Genomic DNA, 26,907 nt, shown 5'->3' with positions numbered 1-26,907 from the left:
CTGATTTTCAAAGATAGTGTTTTTTATTCATGGTTGTTCAAGAGGCAGAACCATGAGAAAAGAGAGGTGAAGCATTAAGTCTATAGATGATATAATGAAGAGACATTTAAATTGGAAGTAAATCAGCATAGCTGTGAGATTTATAACAAAAATCTATGGTTATCTCAAATGAAAACAATTACAAGGACTTTAGTATTATTAGCACACTAAAGCAAAAATAAAATATTAATCAGGTATAAAGGGGTAGTTTTAGTCATTTTAAGGACAGTACGCACATGCAGTCCTTCAGCTTATATGTAGCGCTGCAGTAAACCACCTACAGTGATCAAAGTCCAAGGTTTAGTTCGCATTTCAGATTAGGTGAAGCTTCCTGTTAGTGCTGCCTTTTGGTTCGCCATAGCTAAGACAGACCGATGACTAACCCTCACTAAAACAGGATGAATTAACACAAATTAGGAAGCAATGTATGGAGTCTTGGTCTTAAAGTCCTGAAACCTCAGGCACAGCTCATCTGCAGTCACACCACTGATTACATATCAGTGACAAAACAAAAATAAAGTTTCTTCTCCAGTGTACACCCTGTCCTTCTTTACTGCAAGTGGAAACAGGTATTCAGTGAATCTGTTTACTCAGACTTTTACACAGGCAAATCCAAGTTGAGAGTTCTGAAATACAGCTAATCATGCAGCATCGTAAGAGTGCCATTGTCATGTACATGTTCCGCAACAACTGTATCTACTTGTATGACAAACTGTGACTATCTATAAGCAACGTGTGCTAGGAGTTCACAGACAGTGATTTTTGAAAGAGGAGGTTCACAGTGCTCTCTTACAGCAAGTCATCGTGGCTCAGTCTACTTTGTGAGGAAAAGCCCAAGAGGTTTAAAAAGATAACCAAGAAAAGAGAATTTTTATAATCTCACGCGATACGCAGGATTCCTGCCCATTTCTTCAAGCTCAAATAATTACAATAAATGAAAAATTAGCTGAAAATTCATCTTTACACATTCCTTCATCCTAAAGACTTACAGCCAGTAGCAAATTCATCATCAATCCCGGGAAGAATCAACAAGTACAGTGCTTACTGACGCTTCCATGAATGATTCAGTTTGTTGTGAACCATGCTCAACATCACCAGCTTCTAACATCATCTGCAGCTTTGCAGCACTGCAGATGGATATTTTAATGAAACTGGTTTGTGAAATATTAAACCAAAGACCTAAAGCACTACACGGCATACGTGTAAGACAAGGCCATGTCAAATGATTGTGGGTCAAACTATTTGAGTTTAAAGTCAACACCCACATGTGATTGAGTTTGAATGGAGATGATTTAATCAGAGAGTGGATTATGGACACATTAATATGGATTCTGTATGACTGTGCTCTCAAAAGATAAATGCTCGACTGAAAATATCCCAACTGTCGTTCTCCTGGGCTGTTAACATGTTATTGCATGGGTGAACAGTGCCAGAGGTAAAATTAGCACTATGCACCTTGTGGGTCTGTCAGAATTTACCACCAGTTAAATGAGAGGGTACAAGCTTCTGTTTCTGCATTCTGTGTTTTTAAAAGACACTCTGACATATTTTGATACAATCTCAGTACATTCTAGTGGTTACAACAGTTTAGTAATACTCGTAAAAAATGAGGGCAATAAAACCATAAAACCTCACATCAGGTGTGGGCCTGTAGTAATAGACATGCATAAAAGGCCAGATGCAGTGGCCAGGAACGAATGCACCACTCACTCAACTAAAAGTGTCTAGTAATTAAAAACCTTTCAAATCAATTATTTTTACACTGTATACAAAATTGGCACACACTAACAAGGAAAAATACGCAGGTTAATAAGCCAGCGACAAATGATATTAAAACAACAAAAAGCATAACTGTGTAACTGTGGTTTGCTCGACGGTGCAATGATAGCAGAGAAATAAGCAAAAAGGAAAAAGGCAGAGGCCAGCCGACATTCTCCAACCTAGGACTCTGTCTTTTTTTTGTTTTTCTTTAAGAACGAAGGAGTGCGGAACTTCTTTTTCTTTTTGGAGGGTGATTTACTGGGAGACTCGTCACCCTCTTGCTCGCCAGCGTCAGCGGGTTCCTCCACCTCAGCTGCATCTGCAGTAGCAGATCTGGAAGGGTCTGTCTCAGGGTGGCTGCGTCACTCTCATCCTTATGGGTTTGTTCTGGGGGGAGGGTGAAGAAAGTTACTGATTTCATAGGACAGTCTTGATAGATCTGCGCAGCTGAGCTTACACACCACAGAGTCTACTACAAACTGACAAATAAACTGCAGGATCCACAGGGTTTTCTACTTAAAAACAGGCATCCACTTATCACAGAACTTGGCTTCGTTACTCTAAATCAGTGATGAGACTGACATTTTAAAATCAGTTCTATACAAAAAAATATAACTGTGCTCCTCAGTTGAAGAAACTCTTAAATCAGAGAAGTCTAACGTTCCCACTAAAAGCCAAAACAGCACATCAATCACCAAACAGCCCACTAGAATAAAACACCTGACACCTAAACTTTCCCCTTTCCTAAGATCAACAACCAAAAACCAAGACCCGCTGTTTCTTATCTAAAATACTTTAACTGCAAAGTTTCCCTTAATGACTATCTTTCTTCTTACCTTAGTGACCGACAATAAATAACAAAAAGACATTAAGGATTTATTTCATTCTCCCTGTTCTGGCAGGCTGAAGCTGCACACAGCATCTTTTTTTTTACCTTTATTTAAACAGGTAAATCTTAACGAGTGCAGTTCCCTTGTTCATTTGCAGCCTGTGTACAAACAAACAAAAATAAAAGACTACAACACAAGAAAATACAGCAATGTTTTCTGAGATTTCAGCAAGACAGCCACAAACACTGGGTTACAGAACAATGAACAGTAGTCCAAAACTGGTGCAGATCTCAAGGAGCAAAATGTTACAATTAGGCCTTGAATTATCAACAGAAGCCAAAGTCTTAGCCAGTTAGAATAGGATTAAGTCTGACTGCAGTTTAATTCAGTTTCTGGAAGTAAGTGGCAGTATTCCCTCAGGTCTTAATACTGAATGCTAGAAGAGTGTCTGCATTTCTAGTTTGGAAAGATCTAAGTTTAGAAATCACATTAAAAAAGGTAAACTCCTCCTGTTTATGCTAATGTGTGTGTATCTGTATTCATTTTTTAATTGTTTTGGAATAAACTACCAGATAAACATCTGGACACACTTTCCCATTCAGTTCATGAGAAAGTGTGTCCAAACCTTTTGGATTTGTATAGTCCTATAGAAGGCTAGCTCTAAACTAAAGTTAGCAGCTAAAGCTACTAAAATCTGCTAGTGACAGTTATTTAAACAGGCAACGGCTGCTTTTCTCTACTTCTGTGTAAACTCATGTCCCCATTGAAATTGAGCACTGACTGTGTGTGGTGAAATCCACTTTTGTTAGACTGAGAAACCTAACTGACAATATTATGTTTTTGCATTTGTATATTAAAAGTACAGTCAGATTGCAGAAACAAGCTACTTGGTTTTCTGTTTTGCTTTTGAAAAGGTGTCAGTGTTGATTTAGTTAGGCTTTTATTACTGACTGGTAGTAATTTAGGCGACCTTTTAATCATACTCCCAGCAAAAAGAGTTAGGAAGCAACAGATCCAGAAGGTCTACCTCAGTAGTCCAAACAGGATTCACACCACTGCTGCAAGCTCACACTGTGCAGTCAGGTGCAGAACAACTGCAGCTGTTCATTTTTAACATTGCTGACATGCTACAGAAATCAGTGTTTTAACCCCACTGTGAAGACCTGAGAAAACAGTACACATTAGTCTTCATATTAGAACTCTAACGTCTGTCAGAACAGAAATGAGGCCAAACAACAGAGACAGACAACCTGTAGGCTGAACACCACACAGCCAAGCTTTAGCCATCAACTGTCTTTGAAGCTAAAACCACCAGCAAGTCTCAGCGAAGGCAACAGCAGCAAGTTTGCTTCAAAAGCCACACTTAAATAAGACACACACTGATGTACCTGGTAAAGAACTCGTCTGTAAGACAAACAACATTCAACACATTTTCAAAACATTACCTGATTTTTTTCCATGACACTAAAATATACAGTCAAATAACACTGATAGAATGTGCATATGTGCAAGAACATCTGGTTAGTTTGATAGTGAATCGTAGACAGGAAAAAAGGGAAGTTATCAAACATAAACAGTTTGGTTGGTTGTGAGGTTTACTTCAGAAACGTTCCACTTTCTAGGTCATTGCCATTCAGCAAAATGGGACTTGAACCCATGATATTACAGATTCACACCTGAAGCAAGGTTGCAGGGGAAATGTATCCGGATAACTATTTCTTCTATTTTCTTACCATGGTCATTTAGCTGAAACTGAAAACAGTAAATCAAGCCAAATAACAAGAAAATGGAAGCGCTCTGAAATAACCGCCACAACACAGAGAGAGAGAGAGTCAAAAGAGTTCAGAGAAGTTAAGATCAGAACAGTCACGAACCCCGGCAAATAGGTTAGTTCGGTCAACAGAACAGCTCTACCACTGAAGCCATGCAGAGAAAAAGGGTAAATGACTGAACACAGGCGTGGAGGGTGACTAGTAATCAGGAAGGTGGTGAGGAGGTGGAACAGTACGTACTTACTATGGCAACAGGTACTCTTTTGTATTTCCATCTCCTGATTGTAATCGCAGGCACAAAGAAGAAAAAGCACAAGTAGAAACAAATGTCTATGCAGATCAAACCAAAGGCACTGGGTTAAATAAAAAAAAAAGAAAATAAAAATGTGAAAGAAGAGAAACAACACCAGAAGAAAGGTTTCTAAAAAGAATGGTCAGGAACCATTCTTGGTCGACTCCAAAAAGATGGAGAATGGAAGTGAAAGGGTAAAAGAGATACTGTACATAGAGAGACATGTTATATAACATCATTTCAGGTATTAGATTACACCTGCAATCAAAGATATTCATCCCCTTCCTCCTTTGTGTAGCTCATAAGTGTATTGATGGAATGATGCCAATTATTGTTTAAGTCATTGTAACTAAACATTTTACTTCCTGTCCTCTTAGGGGCAGTTATAGTATCATCATGGATGATACTGCTGCTGACTTAGGTGTAATCCAATAGTAATAAAGACCAAGAGGGAAAAAATAAAAAGAACTAAATGCTAAAAATTCAGACTGTAGTTCTGGTAGATTGTCTGCTCCTGTAATTTCACATCTCACACAGGGTACAGCTAATTAAATACTCAAAACCTCTTGGCCTGTTATTACAGAGAACACAGCACTGGTAGTAGTATTATTAAAACACCACAGCACCAACAACAGACAGGCAGGTGGATGGTCAGGTGCCTTTGCATTCCCCCTGTAGACCCTAGAAAGGCCCAAACCAGAGGACAAGAGAACCCCGTGCTGAACCAGGCAGGGCCATGCTGGGCCAGGTAAGTCAAGTATATCAGGTCAACCTACCTTCCTCTGCTCTGACTGGGGTGCTGGGTGGCGTCGTGGTGAGTTTCTGCCCTTTGAGCTCCTCCTCAGGCTCTACTAGCTGCTCCAGGTCTGAGAACAGTAACAGTGACATACTATTTTACCCCCAAATAAATCATCAGATGAAAAGAACATTTTATTGCTTTTGTTACTTAAATTTTGACTGAACCCCACATTTTGTCTCACACATCTGAAGGTGCCAACAGCAAAAACACTGCAACACACAGAAAAGGGAAGACAGTACACAGAGCCCAACCAGGGAGGAAGCGTCAATCACAAGAACACCGCAAACCCCGGTACCAACACTGAAATATATCCCAATTAGCCAAACAAACCAAAGCTACCATTAGCATTAATGAAAATCAGTCGGTCACAGGAGGGAGAGTGGACACCAGCAGAGACACTTCCAGGACAGGTTAGCAGGAAGACAAGGAGCACCCCATTATTCGTGTCCACACACAGGAAGCTCTGATTGGATGAATGAGCTCAGACATAGCTTTTTGAAAAGTTAGCTCAGCACACCACTGAAAACCGCTTTTAGACTTGAGGAGTGAGCGCCCTGAAAAGAGGGGATGTGTTTTTCAAAATGAGTCCCCCTTCACATCCTCTCTCCTCAGCTCCTCATCCAATCAAACCACAGAAAGGTATCCGATCTGGCAGAGCTCTGATGCCTTGGAACAAGACATCAGAGAAAGGGGAATAAGGGAAATAATCAAGCACAAGGCTTCATAAATTGAACTGTAGGTAGGGAAGGTATGTGAATACAGTGTGTAAAAAAAAAAACTCCAATCCCCCAGAATAAGGAGAGGAGACAGCAGGCGGGGATTCGCAGACTCCCTGTGTGCTGCATGTACTGAGGCTGACCAGGGCAGGGCAGGGCAGGGGAGGAAGGAAGGAAGCAGAAGGCCGGAGTTTAGCCACGACTTCGCTTCATCTGCTGTACCTGGAGCCTGATCTGCCTTAGTCATCTCTACCACTGACGGCTCCTTGCCGAGGGCTCGCAGCACGGCGCAGTGGAACTCCTTATGTGGGGAATCTGGAGCTGAAAAAACTTCATCTGGAGTGGAAAAAACTTCATCTGAAACATACGCTCCACCCTGAGCTGTCCCAGACCTACTGGAGCGGCTGGGGGGAGAAGAAACTGCCCAGAGGCTGGTGTAGCAGGTGTGGCAGCTGGAGCTGGGGCATGCTCTAAGCTGGATGAATCAGGTGTGGAGTCAGAGGACTGACAGGGCGCACTGGAGGCTGTTCCCTCCCTACTGGTGTCTTGTCCCTGCACTGTGAATCCATGTGTATGTGTGGAGAAAACATATCACTTTTTAACAATTTGAAACTCATTAGGGTTTTTTAAAATCTTTTTACACTTAATAAAAGCAAAGGCAGGAGATGTGATTTACACAGCAGAATTCTGGATTTATCCTGCACTGCAATTTTACTCAGAGAAGGATAAAAAGTTAACACATACAACTGTCGTCTGCACCGATATTAATGCTTCCAAAACTCATCATTACACATCATCATATTATTATTATGAGTTCTGAACAGCATCTCATCCACAGAAGAATAATATAGGAGGTAAAGATGTTTTTGTTCACACACTAAGACTCAGTTCTTTCCTCACCTTTACCTTCAGTCCCTTTCTGTTTCTGCTCCACCTCCCTGCGGTATTCCTCCAGCTCCTGGTCAGTGAGTTTGGTGAAGGGGTTGGGACCCTGCTTGCTGATGATAACCTTGGGCTGGTACTCCTTTTCAATGATGGCCTTGGACGCGGTCACGAGCTCCCCCTTCAGGACACAAAGAAAAACAGGCGGAAGGAGAAGAGATGCCGAGGTAAGATACTGTAGATTACAGGTATTGCAGATTAGACATGGATGGATTTACAATATTGAAAACTATCTGCAGTGTCTAATTACTATCAGGAAATCTCATATAATTTAAAAACCTGAACCAGATTAGTAAGATTAGAGAGTTCACACACAGTTATTTTGCAGCAGGAGCAGCCATACATGAGTAAATGTACATCTTTAGTGCACTAATTAGATGTAAGAGGCCACGTAATATAACAGACAACTCATTAATATATATTAGGAAAGAGCGGGACTTATTCCTTTTTCATTCCATAGGCTAACACTGCTGTATAAAGGTGAAGCGCTGACAGATCTGAGAATCTAACAATCAGCAATAGTTGTGTTCCTTAAACCAAAAACATGAGTGCTAACAATTTTAGCTTCACTTACTCTTCTCCAAGGACTTTTAACAAAAACAATCTGTACAATACATGAATGCCACTTTCATTGCATCCAATACCTCCTCTAATTACTGCCCAATACATTTTGAAACCATGGTGAATCTCTCTCCTGCAGACAGACATGTTACAGCCAAATGCATTAGTATCTTCGCCCTCAAGGAGCATAGCATACCCAAAAAAACATGAACTTATCCAAAGTTCCCAGGCTCTACACCCCATAAACATCTAGAAAAGACAAGGTCACATGACCATACAAAAAAAACAACAAGACAAAATATTGCCTCATTCTAGCACTGTTATTCAGTTCATCTGTACCGATCCAAATATCAAGTGCCTATCTGCAGGCTAAGAGGAATGACTGGAGAATGATGTGAGGTACAAGTGAATAGAATTTGTGACTGGAATGGCAAGTACCTTTCTAATTGATTTAGCAGGACTATAGGACCTCTCGGACACATCGAGGCCATCAATAGTGTCTGTACAGTCAGACAGAGGGGCGTCCTGCAATAGTAAACCCAGTGAGGTGGGGGCATAACCCAGCTCTTCAACACTAGCACATTGAAATTAGCAGTCTCTCAGCCAGGCGTGAATGAGTGCAGACATTCACAAACAAGCTTTCTCACACACAAAAGGTGGAAAGAGAACAGAATCTCACACCATTAGTGCTACTATTACTTCAGTGTTTCTTGTGTCAAAAAAAAAAAAAAAAAAAAGCATGAGTAAAAAGTACAAAAACTGCTTTACCGAAGTTTACTTTGGGAGACATTTATGGTCGCTGTGAAAAGACCAATGTAGCAACCTGACTATAACCATTTCAGTAGGAATATACACACTTAATATCTAAAATGTAAAGACTTTAAGAAATCACCTTTTAGAAAAGAGGCTCAAAGTGATTAAGTCCCACTGGTCAAGTATTAACAGTACAATAGCTGTTCTGTAACTCTGTAGCTGCACTGTTTGTTAAGATCTGCAGAAAATCTTGGTAAAAGCAGTGTTGGTTATTCTAGTTAGTTACTTTCCACCTCTGCATACACACATACAATACAGAAACACACACACACTGGAGATGCATGCAAAGCAAGATAGGTCTGAAAAGTGATGTCAGACTGTGAAAAGCATAGCAGTGATGGTACAAATAGCCGGCGTGCACTGTCAAGACAAACTACCTACACAAGGGGGAGCTATACAGTTCATACAATCTGATTACAGCTCATGAAAGACTCTCATGGTCTTACTACTGGCATGCTGGTGAGGATTAGGTAGCCTTAAAAGTTGACTAAAGCATCTCAAGAATTAACCGATTGCTCTGTTTAATGTTCCCACGTCCTGTTCCTCATGGTGTCTGGGCTACAGTGTCCAAGAAGCTCCTGTGGCACATGTCCAAAAACTAAGAGCTCCCCAGCGAAAGAAGGGCCACCCATGCACACTGAACTCAAAAGGCAATTTTGAGCCTTTTACGTTTTGTAGTTGTACCTCTCAAAAAATGATAAACAGTACATGCACAGGAAAAAGACAATAGTATTAATTGATCATAATGAGGATTCTGTTGAACACTAACGCACCAAAATGACTGCAGATGCTGAAATAGGTGACAGGCTACTAAAAAGGCAAAACAACTAAAAACCACAAAGAATATGAAAAAATAAAGTCTGAATATGGAGGCAACCTGACCTGGCAGGTCTGGAGAGCAGCGTGACGTTACCTCTCCCACATACATTACTGTGTGTATTATTTATTTAGCTCATTAGAAAACTCCAAACAACACAAAGGTTTATGTATTTCATCAGACAGATGACGCGCATTCATTTCCAGGTCAGGATAGCTGAAGCAGCGAGGTTTGCTTGTGCACAGACTGACCTGGAGAAAGTTGCGTTCCACCACAGTGCCAACACACAGAACTTGAGACTGGGGCCCTGCTGTCTTTATGTCCTGCAGGTTCTGCTCCCGGATCTACAAAGGACGACACGTAAAAAAAAAAAAAAGAAAAATCAGCACAGTACATCCCGATCAAGATCCAGGTGCATCAAGAGCCTTAGATGGTAGAAAAACATTTATTAATATGGGCAGAGAACCAACTACAACCAGACTATGATACCTTATTCCTCATTTCCAGGACTTCTTTTGGATTGGTGTTCAGTGGGATGAACTGATTGGCTACGGCAGCCTGGCGGAGCCCGTCTTCCTTTGTCCACTATAAACATCACATAACGTGTTAACGACCAAAACCAGATTTTGAGAATGACATGAAAATCCAAGCACAAAAAACAGATTCAGACAAAATACTATGCAGGCTTCACAATACAAAAGTCATGCTGAACTAAAATGGACAAAGTTGGATGTAAAAAGGTTTGGATGTAAAACAATGAACCAATGATGAGACACTATTAGGAAAATATGTGCAAACCTCGTTTATAGTTCTTTAAGAGAACACTGCTTTACATTGCTACAACCAGTTTATTACCTGTGATCCTTATTAGATTGTATTTTAATTACTGATGAAGACTTAACATCAAAACATCGCTGGCGATTATAACCTGCCAAGGGACCGCAGATGAAAATTAGCTTTGAGCTAACTCTGGTACAAGACATCAAATGGCAACATTTATGTTTAATATTGCACACGGTCCCTTGCAAATAAAAGTTAAAATAAAATAACCAGTCTTCTGTTGCTCGATTACAACTGGTTCAAAATGCAGCCACCCGGAAACAGGGGCATAGCTCCCCTCTGTTGGCTTCTCTCCACTGGCTCCCTGTCTATTACAGGATCCAGGTTAAGATTTTATTGCTAACTTTTAAATCATTAAATGGACTTGTGTCTTCTTATCTGTTTGACTCCTTGCATCTATATCTTCCTGCAAGGCCTCGTAGATCTGCTGCTTTTACTTCAGACTGTACCATAACGTTAAAAAGTAGTTGCCACTTCTCATTAGGGCGGCATCTTCACTGTCTGTTTTTAAAGTCTTACAGACGGACAGTATTTTAATTCCTTGGCTTTTAGTTCAGTTTGAGAGTGTGGTGTTTTTAGAAAATTGGTGTGTTGAGGCATCTACTGTATTTTGTAGCGATCAACGCTGGCCATGCTCAATCAGAAATGGATGAAAATATCTCATGCGTGGTGACCATTTTAGGCACGAAGACTAAATCCTAGCAGTGTGTTTATACTACTGAAAACATGCCATCATCATTGACGTACCATTAGTCCAAAACAAACAGAAATAACACACTGAAGATCAACTGAAAACATCACAAAATGAGAAAAAGAGGGGGGGAGAAGTGAGGGGTGGGTGGTAGTGAGATGTGGAGGGGGGGGAGGGTGAGGGGGTGGGCGGGACGATGCGGCTACGAAGCGAGAGTGGCAGTGAGGGGTGAGCTGGCATCACCAAAGTCATTTCCCAGGCTGATACACAACAAGGACGACAGAGATGAGAAACACACCCGAGAACACTCCCCCACGTTGGGACAAAAAGCCATTGTCACAACGCTACAAACTAATACAGGAGTGCATCTTTCCTGCACAGAATGAAACCATTTACAACTTACATTTTCCTCTTCATGTGGAAAAATATCTCATCTACTTTACACCCAACATGTCTTTGTAAGCCTGGTAATGCCCAGCATGACTGAAAATTAAAAAAAAAAAACATTTCTGGCACCAAAGTGAATGAGCAGCCGGTGGATATACAAATCAAATCTTCAGCTTCCATGCAAAATATTTTATTGAACCTTTATAAATTAGGCACGTAATTTGCGGTGATAAGCGTAAGCTCATGACTTCATTGCTGTGTTTACTCTAAGCTTAACTGGTTAGCTGCCAAACCAGGGCCTAGATGAGGAAGGGACTGTGGATGGAGGTAGCTGGGTTGGGTTGAGTATGAGATGAACATGTAAACACGATATACTCACTGAGAAAGTGTCTCACAACACAACATTTCCTCCCTTCCCAACAGGAGATAATTGATTCAAAAGTCAGATCAAATTTCATGGCTTGTTTTTTCTTTTTTTTTTTTTTTCCCAAACACAATCCAAACTCATGCACTCATCCTTGAAGTGTTCAAGACCATTTTCACAATCAAACTGAAACCAGAACCTAGAGAATAAATCACAATAGCAGAAACAGAAACAAAACGGGAAGCAGTTGCAGGTGTTTGACTTAAAACTTAAAAAAAAAAAAAAAAATCAAAAATCAAAAAGCAGACCGCGTAATTCTTTTCCCATGGAAATATCTACTTTGTTGTAGAACCTTGATTACTTTTTCTTATTAAACATCTATGATGTATTTGGCATTATTCTGCAAATGAAATATTCTTTCTTAACTTATCTTAAATCTTATAAGATGTCTATAATAGTAAATACACTTTGTGAGCAGTCCAAAGCACCAACTCACCATGACATAAGCCTTAAACCTCACTAAACCTGCTTTTCTTTATCCTTTTCACCAACAAATTTTTACATCTTGAAGTTGGCTAACTTTGTGGCTGAGAGACAAATCTGTGTTTTGCGGGGCGAGCAACATCACCGTGTCTTGCCACATCCACTTGCCCACTTGAGGACTTATGCCACACCCCTGCTGCTCGATCCTCTGGGAAAAACATCAACACCAACAATGCATTTCACTACTACACATGCAGTGGGGCATGCTGTGGGCAGCTGGCCCGGCATCATGAAGCATAAGGAGACCAGAAGGGGAAAAAGAGCAAAGAGGGTCAAACAAAATAATCACAGCTATCTACAAAGTAATTAACAGAGCAGAGCCAGAAAGAGGCGGAATTATACTGAGCTCCAGTTTTAGTCTGTAAGCAGAAAGCTTGCAAACAGACAATCACAGAAACACCCGCTGCAGCTTTGTACTAGGCTCTTACTCCTCACTGTCCCCAGGACCTCAGGATGCCGACCACCTACCCAATTCCATCAATAAGGCAGCTGTAAATACTATACTATGAACAATAAGGTAGGCACAGACCAAGCAGTTGGTTATACAGCTTGGCACGCAGACACCGGACGAGAGAGACTGCAGCAAGGGTTTGACGTGATCATGTGTTATGTTCGTCCACACCTTTGGCTTCGACTTGGGGCTGCTTCCATCGGGCCCGTCCTCGTAGGGCTCATCAGGCCGACCGCCAGTACTGACCCAGCGGGTCTTGTCATACTGGCTGCGCTGGAAGCTGTGTTTCAGCGGGGAGCGAGCACCTGAGTCACTGTCCTCCCCGTGTGAGTAACCACCGTGGGCGGAGGGAGCCATCTCCACATCACTGTACTTTTTAGATTTGTCTCGCAATGCTGGGCAGCGATAAGGGTAGCCTGTCCTGTAGCCCTGGGAGACAAACAGAAACATCAGGGATTTAGTACACTCATGGCCTTACTTGAGCAGTAGCTTATGGACTATTGGAAGCTAATACTGACCAACATTAGATAGATATTGCTCTATAACTGACATTACTGAGACACTGTTGTGATTAATGAGTCTTCTCATCTTGTTCTAGTCTGCTTTTTGTTTTAGCCTTTACTATTATCACACAACTGTCACTTGTGGCCACTTTGACCAGTATTCTGCAATGGCTCTACCTACTAAATCCTCCGCTGGTTCAATATTCAAAGAATTAAAAAAAAAACATTAAAAAAGAAACTTTTTCCCCTCCAAAAACGATATTTCACACTCTAGGGAGAGTAACCCAGAGACCTCAGTGGTGACACACAGGGAGCTTTGATGCTGTTATTTGTTCAATACAGGTTCTCTTCAGTAACAACGCTGTTGTGGAAAGACACCGAATCTCTTTTATTTATGGATTAGCTGTAGGTGTCAAGTCATAAAGCTGGAAAGGTAAGAATATACCACCACTCTCATGGTAAACGTTTTCCCCTTTTCTTTGTACCTACCAAGTTGTCGAGCATTCTCATGAGAGCCTCAAATTCCTGCTCCCCGACTTTCCACTTGGGGTGTGTAGAGGACCCATCGTCGGCCGGCTGAGGGACCTGCGGGCGTGATTTGTATTTCCCCGGGTCCAGCATCACCAGATTATCTGGCCCTCCAGCGCTGGCCAGTGTTCGCACCTGGAAGACAGGAAAAGGAGGGGAGGGGGTACAGACACCAAGACAACAGACAGATCCAGAAAACAGAAAGAAAGAAAAGATGGACATGAGGACAAACATCCAACATTCAGCACACAGAGACATCCAAATGGAGAAAGGAAACACATGTAAAGATGTGGAGAGACAGACGGCAAAGACAATTGTTATGAACAGTGGAGACAAACATATGGTGCAAAATGTCACAACACCAAATGAAGACACATGGCGGCCAATGTCATATCTCTAAACGCCAACTGATGATCCATTATGTGATAAATATACAAATTAAGGTTTAGCTTTGGCCACCAACTGACATATCAGACAGAACGTCCTCTGTTGTACACAAAGATGTCATTTAACGGAAGCAACAGCAGCATTTTATCATTAAAAGGACACAGTAAGACTGGAAACGAGGTTTTCAGTCAAAGTTTAATGTTGCAGTAAATCAAGCCAGAGTGAAAACAACCCAAACTACTGCAATGACGTTTTTGTTTAAATAATAATTACAGAGCTCAGTGTGTGTTCTACCTGGATCTCACAGGCTGTGACCAAGTTGTGGATGTAATAGAACGCTTCCTCCACCGTTTCACCTACGGACACTAACCCGTGGTTCCTCAGGATGAGCACCTGGGACAGAAAAAAAATTCAAACTTTGCAAAAAACAAAACAAAAAACAAACAAACACACACACAAAACGCTGCTCTTGGCATAAGAAAATTAAACTGGCAGGTTGTATAATGACGCTATTAAATTGCTAATCAACATTTCCTCAGCTATGAAAAAATGATCCCTCACTCGTTTCTGTTGTACTCAAACAGGCACTGTGCTGTTACCTTGCTGTTAGGCCCTAGGTTTTTCTGTATAAGATTACTTTCTTCCTCGTCCACCAGTATGCCCTGGTAGTCATGGTAGGTCACCTCGCCCAGGGAGAGAGCCTCAGGCGAGATGGGCAGCAGGCCACATTTCATGGCCGACACCTGCAGGAAACAAACAATTCCACACAGAGTATTGCATTTCATAATGTGCCTATTTCTGTCTGTATTGTACATAACGTCGGTGTAAACATGGCCCCTTACTGCAGCACCCGCGGATGTGTGTATATGTACTATACACTTGACATCAGGCCGTGCGGCGTAGATGGCAGAGTGCAGCACAAAACCGGCCTGGTTCACCCCAAGGTTGGTGCTTCCCCGGTCCACTATCTCACCTTGAAGGTTTATTTTCACCTGGAGGGGAGGGACAGACGATAAAGGGACAGTCAGTTGGGGTTCATTTTGACGACTTTAGCTCATGTTGTTATGTTAATGCATTTTATCACGAGTGAAGTGAACTAATGGACATCAAGAGATTAAAAAGAAGAGGATAGTTGCATCATTCAACAGCAGAAAAGAAGACATTCACCAGACTGGAGGCAGTGACTTCACTGTAAAGGAGCCCAAAAGGGACAATAAGGAAGCGCTCCTGGTCTGAGTTCACCCTGACCTAAAACACCAGAAGACATTCACATTAGATTACACCGTTACATGGAAACTGAATGAATCAAATCAGTTCACAAACACAAAAGAACTTATTGGAGCAAATAAAGGGGTTAGACTAAAGGCCTACTGGTGAAATATATCTTTATTCAGTTACTGGATTACAAAAAATCAGTTCTGCTGTATTATAGCCTTACTGTGAGGTGGTTGTAGATGAGCTCGGACCAGCCAAACAAGTCGGCAAGCCGATAAAAGGCAGCCAGTTTGCAGCGAAGCAGCTTCTCGCCCTTGTCGTAGGAGATGGAGTCTGAGCCACGCAGATCATTCACCGGAGTCACCATACCCAAACCTGAGAGGAAGAGACGAAAAGACAAAAAAAGACAGCGCTCACCTACACAACAGAAGTTGAAAAATAACGACGACGCTAAGGGGAAAATGACACCAAGTGGGCAAAATGGATTAAATACAGCGCCCAGCACAGTAAAAACTATTTCTGGTTCCTTGCCAGCAGGAAAGGAACAAGTCTGACTTAGAGAAAATAACAAATAGATGAAGTCTGTCTACCAGGCTCTGTCCAGAAACTGTGTTACTCACTGTGAGCACACACACACACAGGTCAAAGAGTCACACACAGTTATTCTGTTCTGTGCTTACTCATATTGAGCGCCGCCATGCCTCCTTGTGGTGCAGCGGGATACATGGAAGGCATGCTGGTGGTCATAAAGTCTGCGATCTGCTGCAGAGCCAAGAGGCTCGTAGGCGTCTTCCCCTTCTTCAGCTGATCCTGGATCATTGTCTCCAGCTCCTCACAGAATGCCTGCCAGTCAAGAACAGAAACACAAAACAGACAGGGACACAAACAGATAAGAGACACTAATAAAAAGCTTGCTTGTGGTAAATATCCTGACCACAGCCCCTGTCACACTGCCTGGTCAAAGCAGGATTACTACAGCAATTTTCTGCCATAATGGTTTGTAGTAAAATTTGTTGCACCTCACATTTATCTACTGTGATTTTGTCAGTTAATCTAGTGAATTTGCAGCAAATCTAAGTTTGTGTTTTGTGCAATAAAACCTTTCTATGCTACACAAATGTCTGTTCGACTGACCGGGCTCTGTAGAATCATAGAGACCCTCTTCCTCTGCTCCATCATGTTGAAGTCCTGCCGCAGGTCAGGCGCCATGTTCCTTTCCCTCTGGTACTCCGGACTGCTCTCATCCACCCGGTCAAAGTACCGCTCCTTGTGGGGGGCTGTGGTGGGAGGGGGGGCCGTCACCACTCCGGCATTTGAGTCGCCGTTCATCCTCGGCTGGCCTCCTGTAGAGGGAGAAGCTGATGATTATAGCACAAACACTTCTGACATGTACACAGGTCAACATATGGCCCTGAGTTTATCAAAATCACACAGCTGTGTTCAGGCATCTGTGTGAGGACCACAGGGTCAAAGCTCTGTCGCCTCTAGTGGAACATTTGTGTTGGAGCCAAGTAAAACACAGAACACATTGGCAGATGAGGAAATAACCTCTGCCAGTCATTAAATAAGAAAGCTCATCGCACAGACCACACTCTCCCCTGCTTCCTGTCATGGACACGTGACTGCTCATCCCAGGTTTTTATTGATTTTCAATACGTGCTTCCTGGAATCACAACACCACTCCACTGTCAAGCCTGGCCAAAGGAAAGGAAAACAAAAAGCCAAAGTACAGACATATATTTGCTGTTTCTAGCTTCTCTAAACGCAGAATTTGTCTTTTGGTTCCGAACTGGTTGTTGGAAGAATAAAGACATTTGAAGACTGCTATGGTGCAAAATTATAACACTGCTATTAGAAGCTAAACCAAATGTCTTTGGGTTCCGAACTGGTTGTCAGAAGAATAAAGACATTTAAAGACTGCTATGGTGCAAAATTATAACAAGCATTGTTTACTGTCTTTTACAGACTAAACTGTTGAGTAAAAAGTCCAGAAATAATCAAAATAATGACAATAATAGATAGCTGCAGCTGTGGCTCATATATTAGTATCAATATATGCTCTAGCAGAAAAAACGGACGCAGCCCATTAATCCGCATCAAAACAGATGCTCAGCCAAATGTACCATGACAACTGCAGACCCAACCCAAAGCATCCAGCATCACACTGAGTGCACGCAGACCCTCTCTCTGTTTCTGCCTGCTTTTACTGGCATCTGAGATTTTAAACTAAATCTAACTCAGCATTTTCACAAATCTGAGGTCACCTGCTCCAATCAAGGCTTTTGTGTTCATGCTGTTTGACCAACAGTGTTTTTGTTAATTATCACCTGATAAACACTAAATGAAGGGAAATAGAATGATCACCACCACATAAAAAGAAGCCAAATGAGAGTGAGGATTTCCAGGCTGACTTGGTAAACCGTTTATCAGAAGGATAGGCTGTAATGGCTTCGCCTTAGGTCTTTATAGAAAGACTACATTACAACAAATAAAACACACACACCACAGGCCACATATCAGATCTAGAAACTCACCTTTCTCTTCAGAAAAACTTCAGGAAGTATGAGGGAAAACATCAAATTCTGACTAAATATGGAATTTCTGCATTTTGAGCACCAAACTATTTAACATTGCTGTCTTCGGTGTCTCCTCCCTGCTGTTTTCCTTTAAACATAATTACTGTCTCAGCTTGTGATTAAGAAATAAAGACAATGAGAAACACAAGCTGCATACTCTCTGCAATCATTCAGGAAGAACAGCGCCACTGTTGTCTCACTCCTGTGATTAAGATATCAGTTGTTGACAGAAGACTAAGGACATCGGCTATAGGCTCCAGTGCCAAATACACTCATTGGAGGAAGAGGGCGTCCCAGTCCCTGGTCTGTCATTACAGTTGAATCAATCTATGGATTCTGGTGCTAGAACGTGAGTAACAGTGAGATGCACATCTCAACCGGCCACATAATCACACTGAGCGGATGTTTCACTGACTTTCTGATAGTAACAGAAGGTCAAATAAATCAAGTCAAGCGCCATGGCAAGTTTCTGTAGCTCTCAACAACTGACCTGCATCGGCCTGGTTCACAGTCAGAAGGTCTTAATGCTTCTAATCTAGACTGACAGTCAGATCTCGTTCTGTTCAGTTGAACTTGTTTATGCTGCGTCAGCTGCTGCTGCTCATGTCGGTGTTTACTGATAGGGGCAACGATATAAAACAAACATGTCTGTTGACAACAGAGCGACTGAAAACAAGTGACCTAACCCCGAAGGATTAAACACTCCTGCTGTTCTTACAGCTGACCTTTTTAAGTTTGGAGAAGAAAATATACTTGTTCGGAAATCCATCTGAGAGGTGACAATGACTTCAGCATTTTCACTAATGTCTTCAGCATCAGTAAATATCAAGGGGCCACACATCCCTTCTTTGTCGAAATTACACAGAAAAGAATTACAATTCTTTTCATATGCAAAATGTTTGATTAGACTGGTGGTGCACCTAGCCTTCGTTGATTAATCTGCCAAATAACCTTCTTAAATAATCCAATAGTTGTTTTGCCTATAAAACTTTCCAAAGTACTAAAAAGTGCCTTAATGGTTTCTCAGAGCACAAGGTAACATCTACAATGTCTTGTCCTAAACCCAAAGACATTCAGTTCAAAATGACATAAGCTGTAAACAGCAAATGTTTGCTTTTACTTTGAAAACACTGGTCAAAAGTGAGTCATTTCATGGTGACAGAATATTCTAATCAACTCCAACGCTGTTGAAACGCTTCTGTGTTTTACTGGTAAGATATATGGAGATGCCCATTATAGTTGCTACTGATGCTAAAAGCAGTACAAAAACGACTGGGGCTGCTGAAGTTTCACCAGGAGCTCAGGAAATTATTTCTGCATTTCTGCCCTAAAATTAGAGTTTAGGCTTGACGTATCCTTTCGATTGTCTTTTGAAGCTGCCATTAGTCTGGACGGAGCCCAACGCTGCAGTGCACACGACCACAAAATCTGCTAACACCTGCAAATACTGGGTGAATGACCCAGAAGTATTTGTTATAGTATCTCTAAAACTGCATGAAGGAGAAAGTCCAACATGTTTTTCTATTTCATACAAGCTAAACCATGCTAAAACAAAGAGGCTGTGTATTTCTTGTGGACAATAGCAAAGCCTGCAGATGCAGGGAGATTTCTCCATCTACACAGAATGTTGTCATCTGACAACCAGAGGCGCCCCTGACTCACCAGAGCCCGTGTTTCTCTTCTCTTTGCAGAAATGTAGGTGCAGGGGCTCAGCTAGCCTCCGCTCCTGGTAAGTGTGCAATCTCTATGGAAACCAAACGCATTACCATGGCAACACGGGACAGCCTTTAAAGATTACTGTTATGTAAGCTGCAGGCCAATGCCATGCTGCAAACCAGGCAGTGTTACAAGGTGCACACCTTCAAACTAATGTGTTACTCATTTCATATTAAAGCATACCAGTGTCTTCTGCAATGACTGTAGGTCAGAGGTACTTCTGCAGGTCCAAAAATGCAGTATGAACTGAAATCAACTACTATATTTTCATACTTGTCACTGAATTAATTAATACAATAATGAGTGTTCCCGGTGTTAAACACAATTACACAACCTGTTTATAATCACAACATGTGGAATGAGACTGGTGTGCAGAGAAAGCCAAGATGCACTACAGCTGTATGAATAGATTTGTTCCGGTACCAAGATGCACATCAAAAACTCCACTCCAGAAATGCCACAGTGCATCAGAAGCACCTGTCATTTTGCATCAGTGAAGGGCAGAGTGGCCACCATACTCCACTGGGACATGTAAGGACAACCAGGACATGCTCAGCTCTTCCACTCGAACCCTCTTTAAGAGGAACAGAATAAAATAAAAGATGCAGTAATGGTACTAATGAAACAACTTGTGCTGGACGGTCTCCCTAGAGGCAGATTCACTTTGGCTTCCATAACCACACCCATTAAAGAATATGTATTGGAAAGTACCCCGTCCTCTGTGGAACCACGGGTGTGTCTGAAGCTGCAACTCATGCAGCACCTTGCAAATCTTGTGGATTTTATGGCAGCCCTGTCACATCCTAGCACTGTTATGTCTGTCTTGACCATACTCATCAACTGGCCAAAAATTCTCAGACAGATGCATTTTTGGTCCTTAGAAAATCATTTCCATCTGTACCAAACTTCAGTAAAGACTCAAAGGTGTCCCAACTAGCTGCCAGGTGGTGGTCGGACAGACATGTACTCAGATTCTGTTGGATGAGTGATGTTTCACTAACACTTAATGAAACCAAGGAGTGAGAAGATTACTGAATAGTCTGAAAACTGAATAGTCTTTGTGACATGATTTGCACGGGAAGTAATTGCTCCCTCAACAACAAGCTGCTGTATCCGCAGAAAATAAGGTCATTTTATCAACGGCATTAGTCCTTAATCATGTTCACCTGCACACCAATGTGGCTTTAATCCCATAAGGTATAGAATCTGTAATATTGTGGGGAAATATTCAGATTCATTCTAGAAAACATGAGTGGTTGATAAATAACTATATAGTTAATTATCTGGAAATAAATTAAGTTTATAGATAAAATAACAAGCCTACAGACTCAGTAGCAGCTCTGAGGTCACATTTAGCTGCAGAGTTAAATGCAATGGCCATTCTGCTAACCTGCAAAACAACAGTGCTAACATTTGATGTTTAGCAGGAATAATTATAAACATGTTCATCTTCATAAACAACAGGATAAACAAGGAGTAGAATTTCCTCTAGACTGACCCAAGCTGATGTTTTCAGCTTGCTATGACACCACATACAGATGTTTCCATACTCCACAGATGCAGTTATGAGGCATTAATAGGTGGGTGGGGGTGTTCTATGCACTGGCTCTTTGTAAAGTTTAAACAGCTCTGCATACATTGTCCACTTCATCATTTTCTTCTGAGAGACGGAAACTTGCACTAAAAACATCTAAAAAAGGGCTATTTAGCTCATTCCAAATACATGCCAATCAAGCAAATGCCAGTGAAAAGATCATAAATGGCCTCCAAGTCTTTCTGTAAGTTTCAGTGTGTGTGTGTGTGTGTGTGTGTGTGCAGTTGGTGTTTCAAGCAGTTTTCCGGCTTTCAAGAGAAGCACTTATACAAAGCTCTTTCTATCTCTGAGCTGGATGCTTGTCATTACTGGGGATGAAGAATTCACTGCCTGTGCATGTGTGTGAGAGACTGACCCTAAATACCGTCCTGGTAGGAATGCATTAGGTGTCATTTTAACACCGACCTACATGTGGTCTGGTACTTCAGATTGTAACTGACGTACACAGAGAAGCTGTTATTTGTCTCAATAAGTGAGGAGGCAGCAACAATACACTGCTTAAGAAAAGAAGGCAAGGAAATGAGGTCTCACAGCAACATTACGCATGATTCTCTGTTTCAACCTTTTTCACATGATCAATATGATGTGATGCAAAAAAAAGGCGTTTAATATCTTTAATTCCCATGATTCTCTGCTTCAACCTTTTTCACATGAGCAATATGATGTGATGCAAAAAAAGGCGTTTAATATCTTTAATTCCTTTTTTATGCTCCACATTTAGAGAAGCAAAGATATACTGTATATGAGCCCATATCATATTTTGGCACATACTGAATCCAGCAAGCTGCATTTAATTAGCAGTAAAACATTATTTTCCCAACAAAAAATCATAGCAAGCATGGTAGGACTGCATGGATGATTATTCTCATTAGATCTGATGAGCATTTTCTCAGTATCTCAAGTAAAAGATCCATAAAATATTGAAAAATAAGCATTGTAGTTTCATAAAGCCCGATGTGGCAGCTTCAAGTTACTTATCTCATCCAACTTAACAATCACAACACACAAACCGATTGCCATTTTCCATGATCTGTGTCAGTTGGCTAATCAATTAATCTGCTCTAAATCCTGGAGTCTATTTGTCCACTCACAGCAAGGTACAGGAAGTAGAAGACGAAATGGGATGAGATGGCAGACCCACTTTATCCAGGTTGTGTCCCACTCTAAAATTAAATTATTGCCCCTAAGGTCAATTACAGCCACAAGATAAATCACAGGTTGATGCTAACATGCTTTTTAAAAATGTGCAGGAAGTAAGCTTTATCATCAGTGAGGCTACCGGCAAGGGACAGGCATTATCTGTCGCTGACTGCCGAGGCCAGGCGAGACGCTGTGTTGTGCTAGCATGAGTACAGTGGATCGGGGTTTATCTGGCTGTCACACATCATATCGGACAGAGTGGTGGGAGATGTCTCTCCGAAACAACACACCCCTCCCTGTACCATGTAGTCTCACACTACTGTCCTATCATGTGTGCATCTGTAGCATCCTGTGGGCTAAATGTTTGACACAAACATAGCTACATATCGACATGATCTTTAATATAAATGAACGCTCAAGACTGATGGATTCTACATCCTTAACTTTAACTGAAACACTGCAAATTGATCACATATGAGGAAGGAAGGAAGGAAGAAGCGAAATAGAGAGAAAGAACGTGAAATGAGGAACACATTTTCAGCTGCACTGCAGTCCAGGGTGTGGGCGTTAGAAGTGGGAGTAAAACAAACACAGAGCTCTGTAACTAGACTGAGTGTTTATGTATGTGTGTAGTAGTGAGGTGTGTGTTGAGGGTGTCAGCATGGAGCCAGACTGACAAAGCTCCCTCCTCTGGGAGTTTCACTCATTTTAACAGAATTACCAAATAAAGGGAGTTACTATCCCTTAACACACATTGAGACCATTTATTTTGGTAGTTTGGCCTGATAATCCTCAAGCTGTACGAGAGGGAAGGGACTTCAGAAAGAAGCCAGACACAGAAACAGGTTACTAGTGGTTATATTCTACAATCCGGGCCTAAAAACAAACAGCTAACTGTTTACACTATCAAAAGCCTTACAAACATAAACTCTCCTGATTATCGTCACTTCTTATGTTTGCATTAGTCCTATAGTATCATGCTACATTATATAAAGTCTATGATTTTTACTAGCTCTTTTATTAGTACCATAATCTAGCTGCAACTATATTATTAATTTTTTTTATTAATCAAAAAACTATAGCCTAACAAACGTTTGCAGAGCCTGAGCTGATGTCACCAAATTGCTTGTTTTATCAGACATGTCTATCAGAAATTCTCACATTTTAAAAGCTTGAAGCAGCAAGTATTCAGATTTTGTCTTTTATGAATAACTTAAAACCAATAACTGATTATTAAAATGATTAACCAAACTTGTTCAGCTTCTTAAGCTATCACAAATATACTTTATGACATCTGTTATCACTTCCAAAGTACAGTGTATTACCATGTACTATCCGTGAATACTGTATATATGACTATTGTCTAAGATTTAACTCCCTTTTGTTGTTGTTTGTTATACTGTATATAATTTTTTTTTTATTAATAAAAGCACAATTCCCTACTGGGATTATTGAAGTAGCTTGTTCTATGTGATCTAATGTGGCACAAATATTGTTATGCAGGATATGTCGCTGTCTGGCCTCGGACAGGAAACAGCTCCATCAATCGGACCACATTCTCCTGCTCCAACACAGGCCCAGACCTTCCCCCTGCAACAGTCCACGTTGAACGGCTGAGGTCAGAGTAGCTGTGCGCCAGGCAAAAGCAAAATAATGCAACCACACAGGCCTGGCCAGGCAGCAGGCCGGCGATACTTAGGACAAAACACAAACTGTATGTGGCCCTGGGCTGCTATTGTCCTAAACAGGAAACCGCTGTTGAACTGCACAAAACACACTCGTTTCATGGCAGGAAAACGTGCACAGTCGCTTCTCTGCAAACTCCCCCGATCAACGTACAGGATTAGCAAAACAGAGAGAGCTCGCCACAACAAGGAGAAACCCCTGTGGTACAAATATTTAAAAAACACACACACACACACACACACACACATGGGCTTGCTGAGTCAGAAAAACACTATTGAAATGCAAACCGTGTCCGTTATTTCAGAGCTTACCCTCTATGCAATGAAGTGATGAAATATAAACAGTGCTCCGTAAAAGCCGGACGGCAGTATTCAATATTTTTTGCCCCTACACTGGTGGTTTCAGAGCGAGTTTATCTCTCTGCGTTTGCCTTTCCTGCGTCGTCGCTCCGCCCATCCACCATCATCCCCACTTGGGTGCGGCAAGGGGTTAATTTGCGGCTACTGATTGGCCACCAAGAGACACGTGATAGCATTGAGGAGCGTGATTGGAGCAGGAGCTGTGAACCCGCCCTGTTTCTTTGGGTTTACAACATGCTAAAGCCCAGGAGTAGGGAAGAGCCTAGTCACAGCAGCAGCTGTCTGTAGTGTTTATTGCAGATGTTTGCGGTAATGAACCAATATGTGGATGTGAACAACTAAATTTGGGAAAGTAAATTGAAAAATAATTTTATTATTTTAAACATGTATGGAGTGTGTGCATCCTTTGAAAAGTGATGCAAAGTCATGGAAAGCACATATTGAAAAGTACAGTGGACAACTGTGGAGTATTTTTGTTCAGATGCACCATACATATTGTATGGTATACGTTTCAGTTTAGTTTACCTAAATCATCTGAGCAGTCAAACCCATTTTCATGTGTGTAGGATACACTTTAACCTGTTTTTGTTCCTGTGCAAACATTTCAGTTTGATTTTTGCATCTTAGGTAACACAATACTTGCTTCCCTTTGTTGCAGTTTGCAGGCAAAGTCTAATTACAGTTAATTACAGCTGTGTTACCATAGATCAATTCTAGTGCTGCATAAATCCTTTACTTTAGATGTACTTTATGGTGCAAGTCAGGTAAGCTATTGTGAAAGCATCTTGATGGCGCTCACAGTCAGTTACACCACACTGAGTAAGAAGACCCACAAACATTGAACAGTATATTGTGCATCTGTAAAGCTGACCTTGAAACTACACACCAGGGGGTGCATTTAGTGCATTAGATGGAGATGTCCCAGTGTCACCTCTGGCACAATTTCACAGGTAGCTATATACTGTACCTCCATACATTGTGATGCAGCTACTTAGAGATAAACCTCTGGATACAGTTGCATTTATTACATAACTACAGAGAAATGGCACAACTATAGGATTTCTATCAAACATAAGGATGCCATGTGTGATATTTTCCACCAGATGGTGGTGCTTTCACACACTGCTTGCACAACAACAATGCTATTTTCTAAAGCCAGTGAAAGATATGAAATAACCAACCTAAACAGAGTTTATACATTCAGTTACCTATTTATTATGTACACCTATAGCTCAGCCTAATGCAGTCTAATACAACAGTACTGTAATAAATCATCTTTTCATGACGTTTATGTTTGAAAACTATTTCAAATAAAAATTTAAGTTGTCTTAATTTGGATATTTTGGAGGCTGTAGTTGGTGGTGGTGGTGTATTGCGTACAACTGACAGGTGCTACAGAAGTGTCTATGTAAATGAGAGAACGTAAATTGTGCCAACTCTTATCATATTATAAGTCAAATATGGAATCCTGAGTTCACTGCATGTACTGTACCACTGACTCCTGTGTAGTTAATCCTGTCCTGTATGACTTGACACACATGCACTCTTTTCCTGAACACTTGATCTCAGACAAGTTCTGGCCCTTCTAGTGTTGTGAATAATTGTGGCCTGCCTTGTGGCATGGATACACCAGCTAGGGACTCTAAATATATCCAGCTGGTGTGTGAAGAGCTCTGGCATGAAGATCATGTACTTATGCTGGAGGTTTACACCTTAGTCTATTACTTTCTCATGCATTGTGTGTGTTCCAGACTCTCTCAATTTACAGTTGCACACTGTATATATTCATACTAAAATATGGTTCACTTTAAACTGTCTTTGTGGACTTATATCTGAATGTCCATGTGTATAAACCTCTACAATTTAAGCATTAATGTATCATTCAGAGTGACAGTAAATTAACCACCAATAACTAGAATTTGTGCATCCATGAAAGAGAAATGAAATAAGAAAATGGGGACAGGCAAGACAAGACAACAAAGACTATCAAGGTCAATGAATATTTAAATATAAAAATCAGATGAGTAAATAATAAGTCTTCAAAAATGTAGATCTGCCTAGGAGGCAGCAAATCATTTGGGCTTCAGTATTACGTTTGGGTTAGAACGCACATTCCTCTGTCAGCTGTTTTCTCTTAGCAGCACATGTCACAGAGTGAGTGAAGATAAACCCAGCTGCTTTTCGTATTCATTTCAGGCAGCACTTACCATCCCCTTTTAACTGCAGCCAGCCATCTATAAGCTCTCAAATCACAAGGGGCAGATATGAATATAAACAATTTGTAGAATAGCTGATGATGCCTGGGAGTATTGGCATATTTAGGGATACAGCCTAAGGACATTTTCAGAACAACACAGCTCTCCATCCATTTTTTGGGGGGTATTGCTTCACCGCAGTCAGAACCAGAACTGCAGGGGGCTCCAGCAAAATAACGCAACACGATGCGGTGAAAAAGTTGGACCTGATTCATTTTTTGCTACACCAGACAGTGACATCATTTGGCAAAGGGGCTGCATTGACCAATCACGTACGGGAGACAATCTGAAGAAAACTTTTGTTTACTTTGTTAGCATGAGCATTCATTG

The 26,907-nt window shown here is 41.3% G+C and overlaps 1 protein-coding gene across 1 annotated transcript; it reads right to left on the bottom strand.

The window, feature by feature from the left end:
* On the bottom strand, positions 1–24,433 carry add1 (adducin 1 (alpha)). The gene is given in 16 exon segments (XM_020600819.1): positions 1–2,126; positions 2,129–2,187; positions 5,471–5,560; positions 7,116–7,272; positions 9,594–9,686; positions 9,832–9,927; positions 12,697–13,047; positions 13,611–13,784; positions 14,331–14,429; positions 14,636–14,779; positions 14,879–15,028; positions 15,204–15,284; positions 15,475–15,626; positions 15,932–16,094; positions 16,386–16,594; positions 24,275–24,433. Coding segments are annotated over 15 exon segments (2,151 nt in total). The 5' UTR covers positions 16,581–16,594; positions 24,275–24,433; the 3' UTR covers positions 1–1,979.
* Positions 24,434–26,907: the final 2,474 nt, after the last annotated feature.

This window comes from Monopterus albus, unplaced genomic scaffold, assembly GCF_001952655.1.
Source record: "Monopterus albus unplaced genomic scaffold, M_albus_1.0 scaffold49.1, whole genome shotgun sequence".
Lineage (NCBI taxonomy): Eukaryota > Metazoa > Chordata > Actinopteri > Synbranchiformes > Synbranchidae > Monopterus > Monopterus albus.
This window is presented reverse-complemented; position numbering and strand designations above follow the sequence as displayed.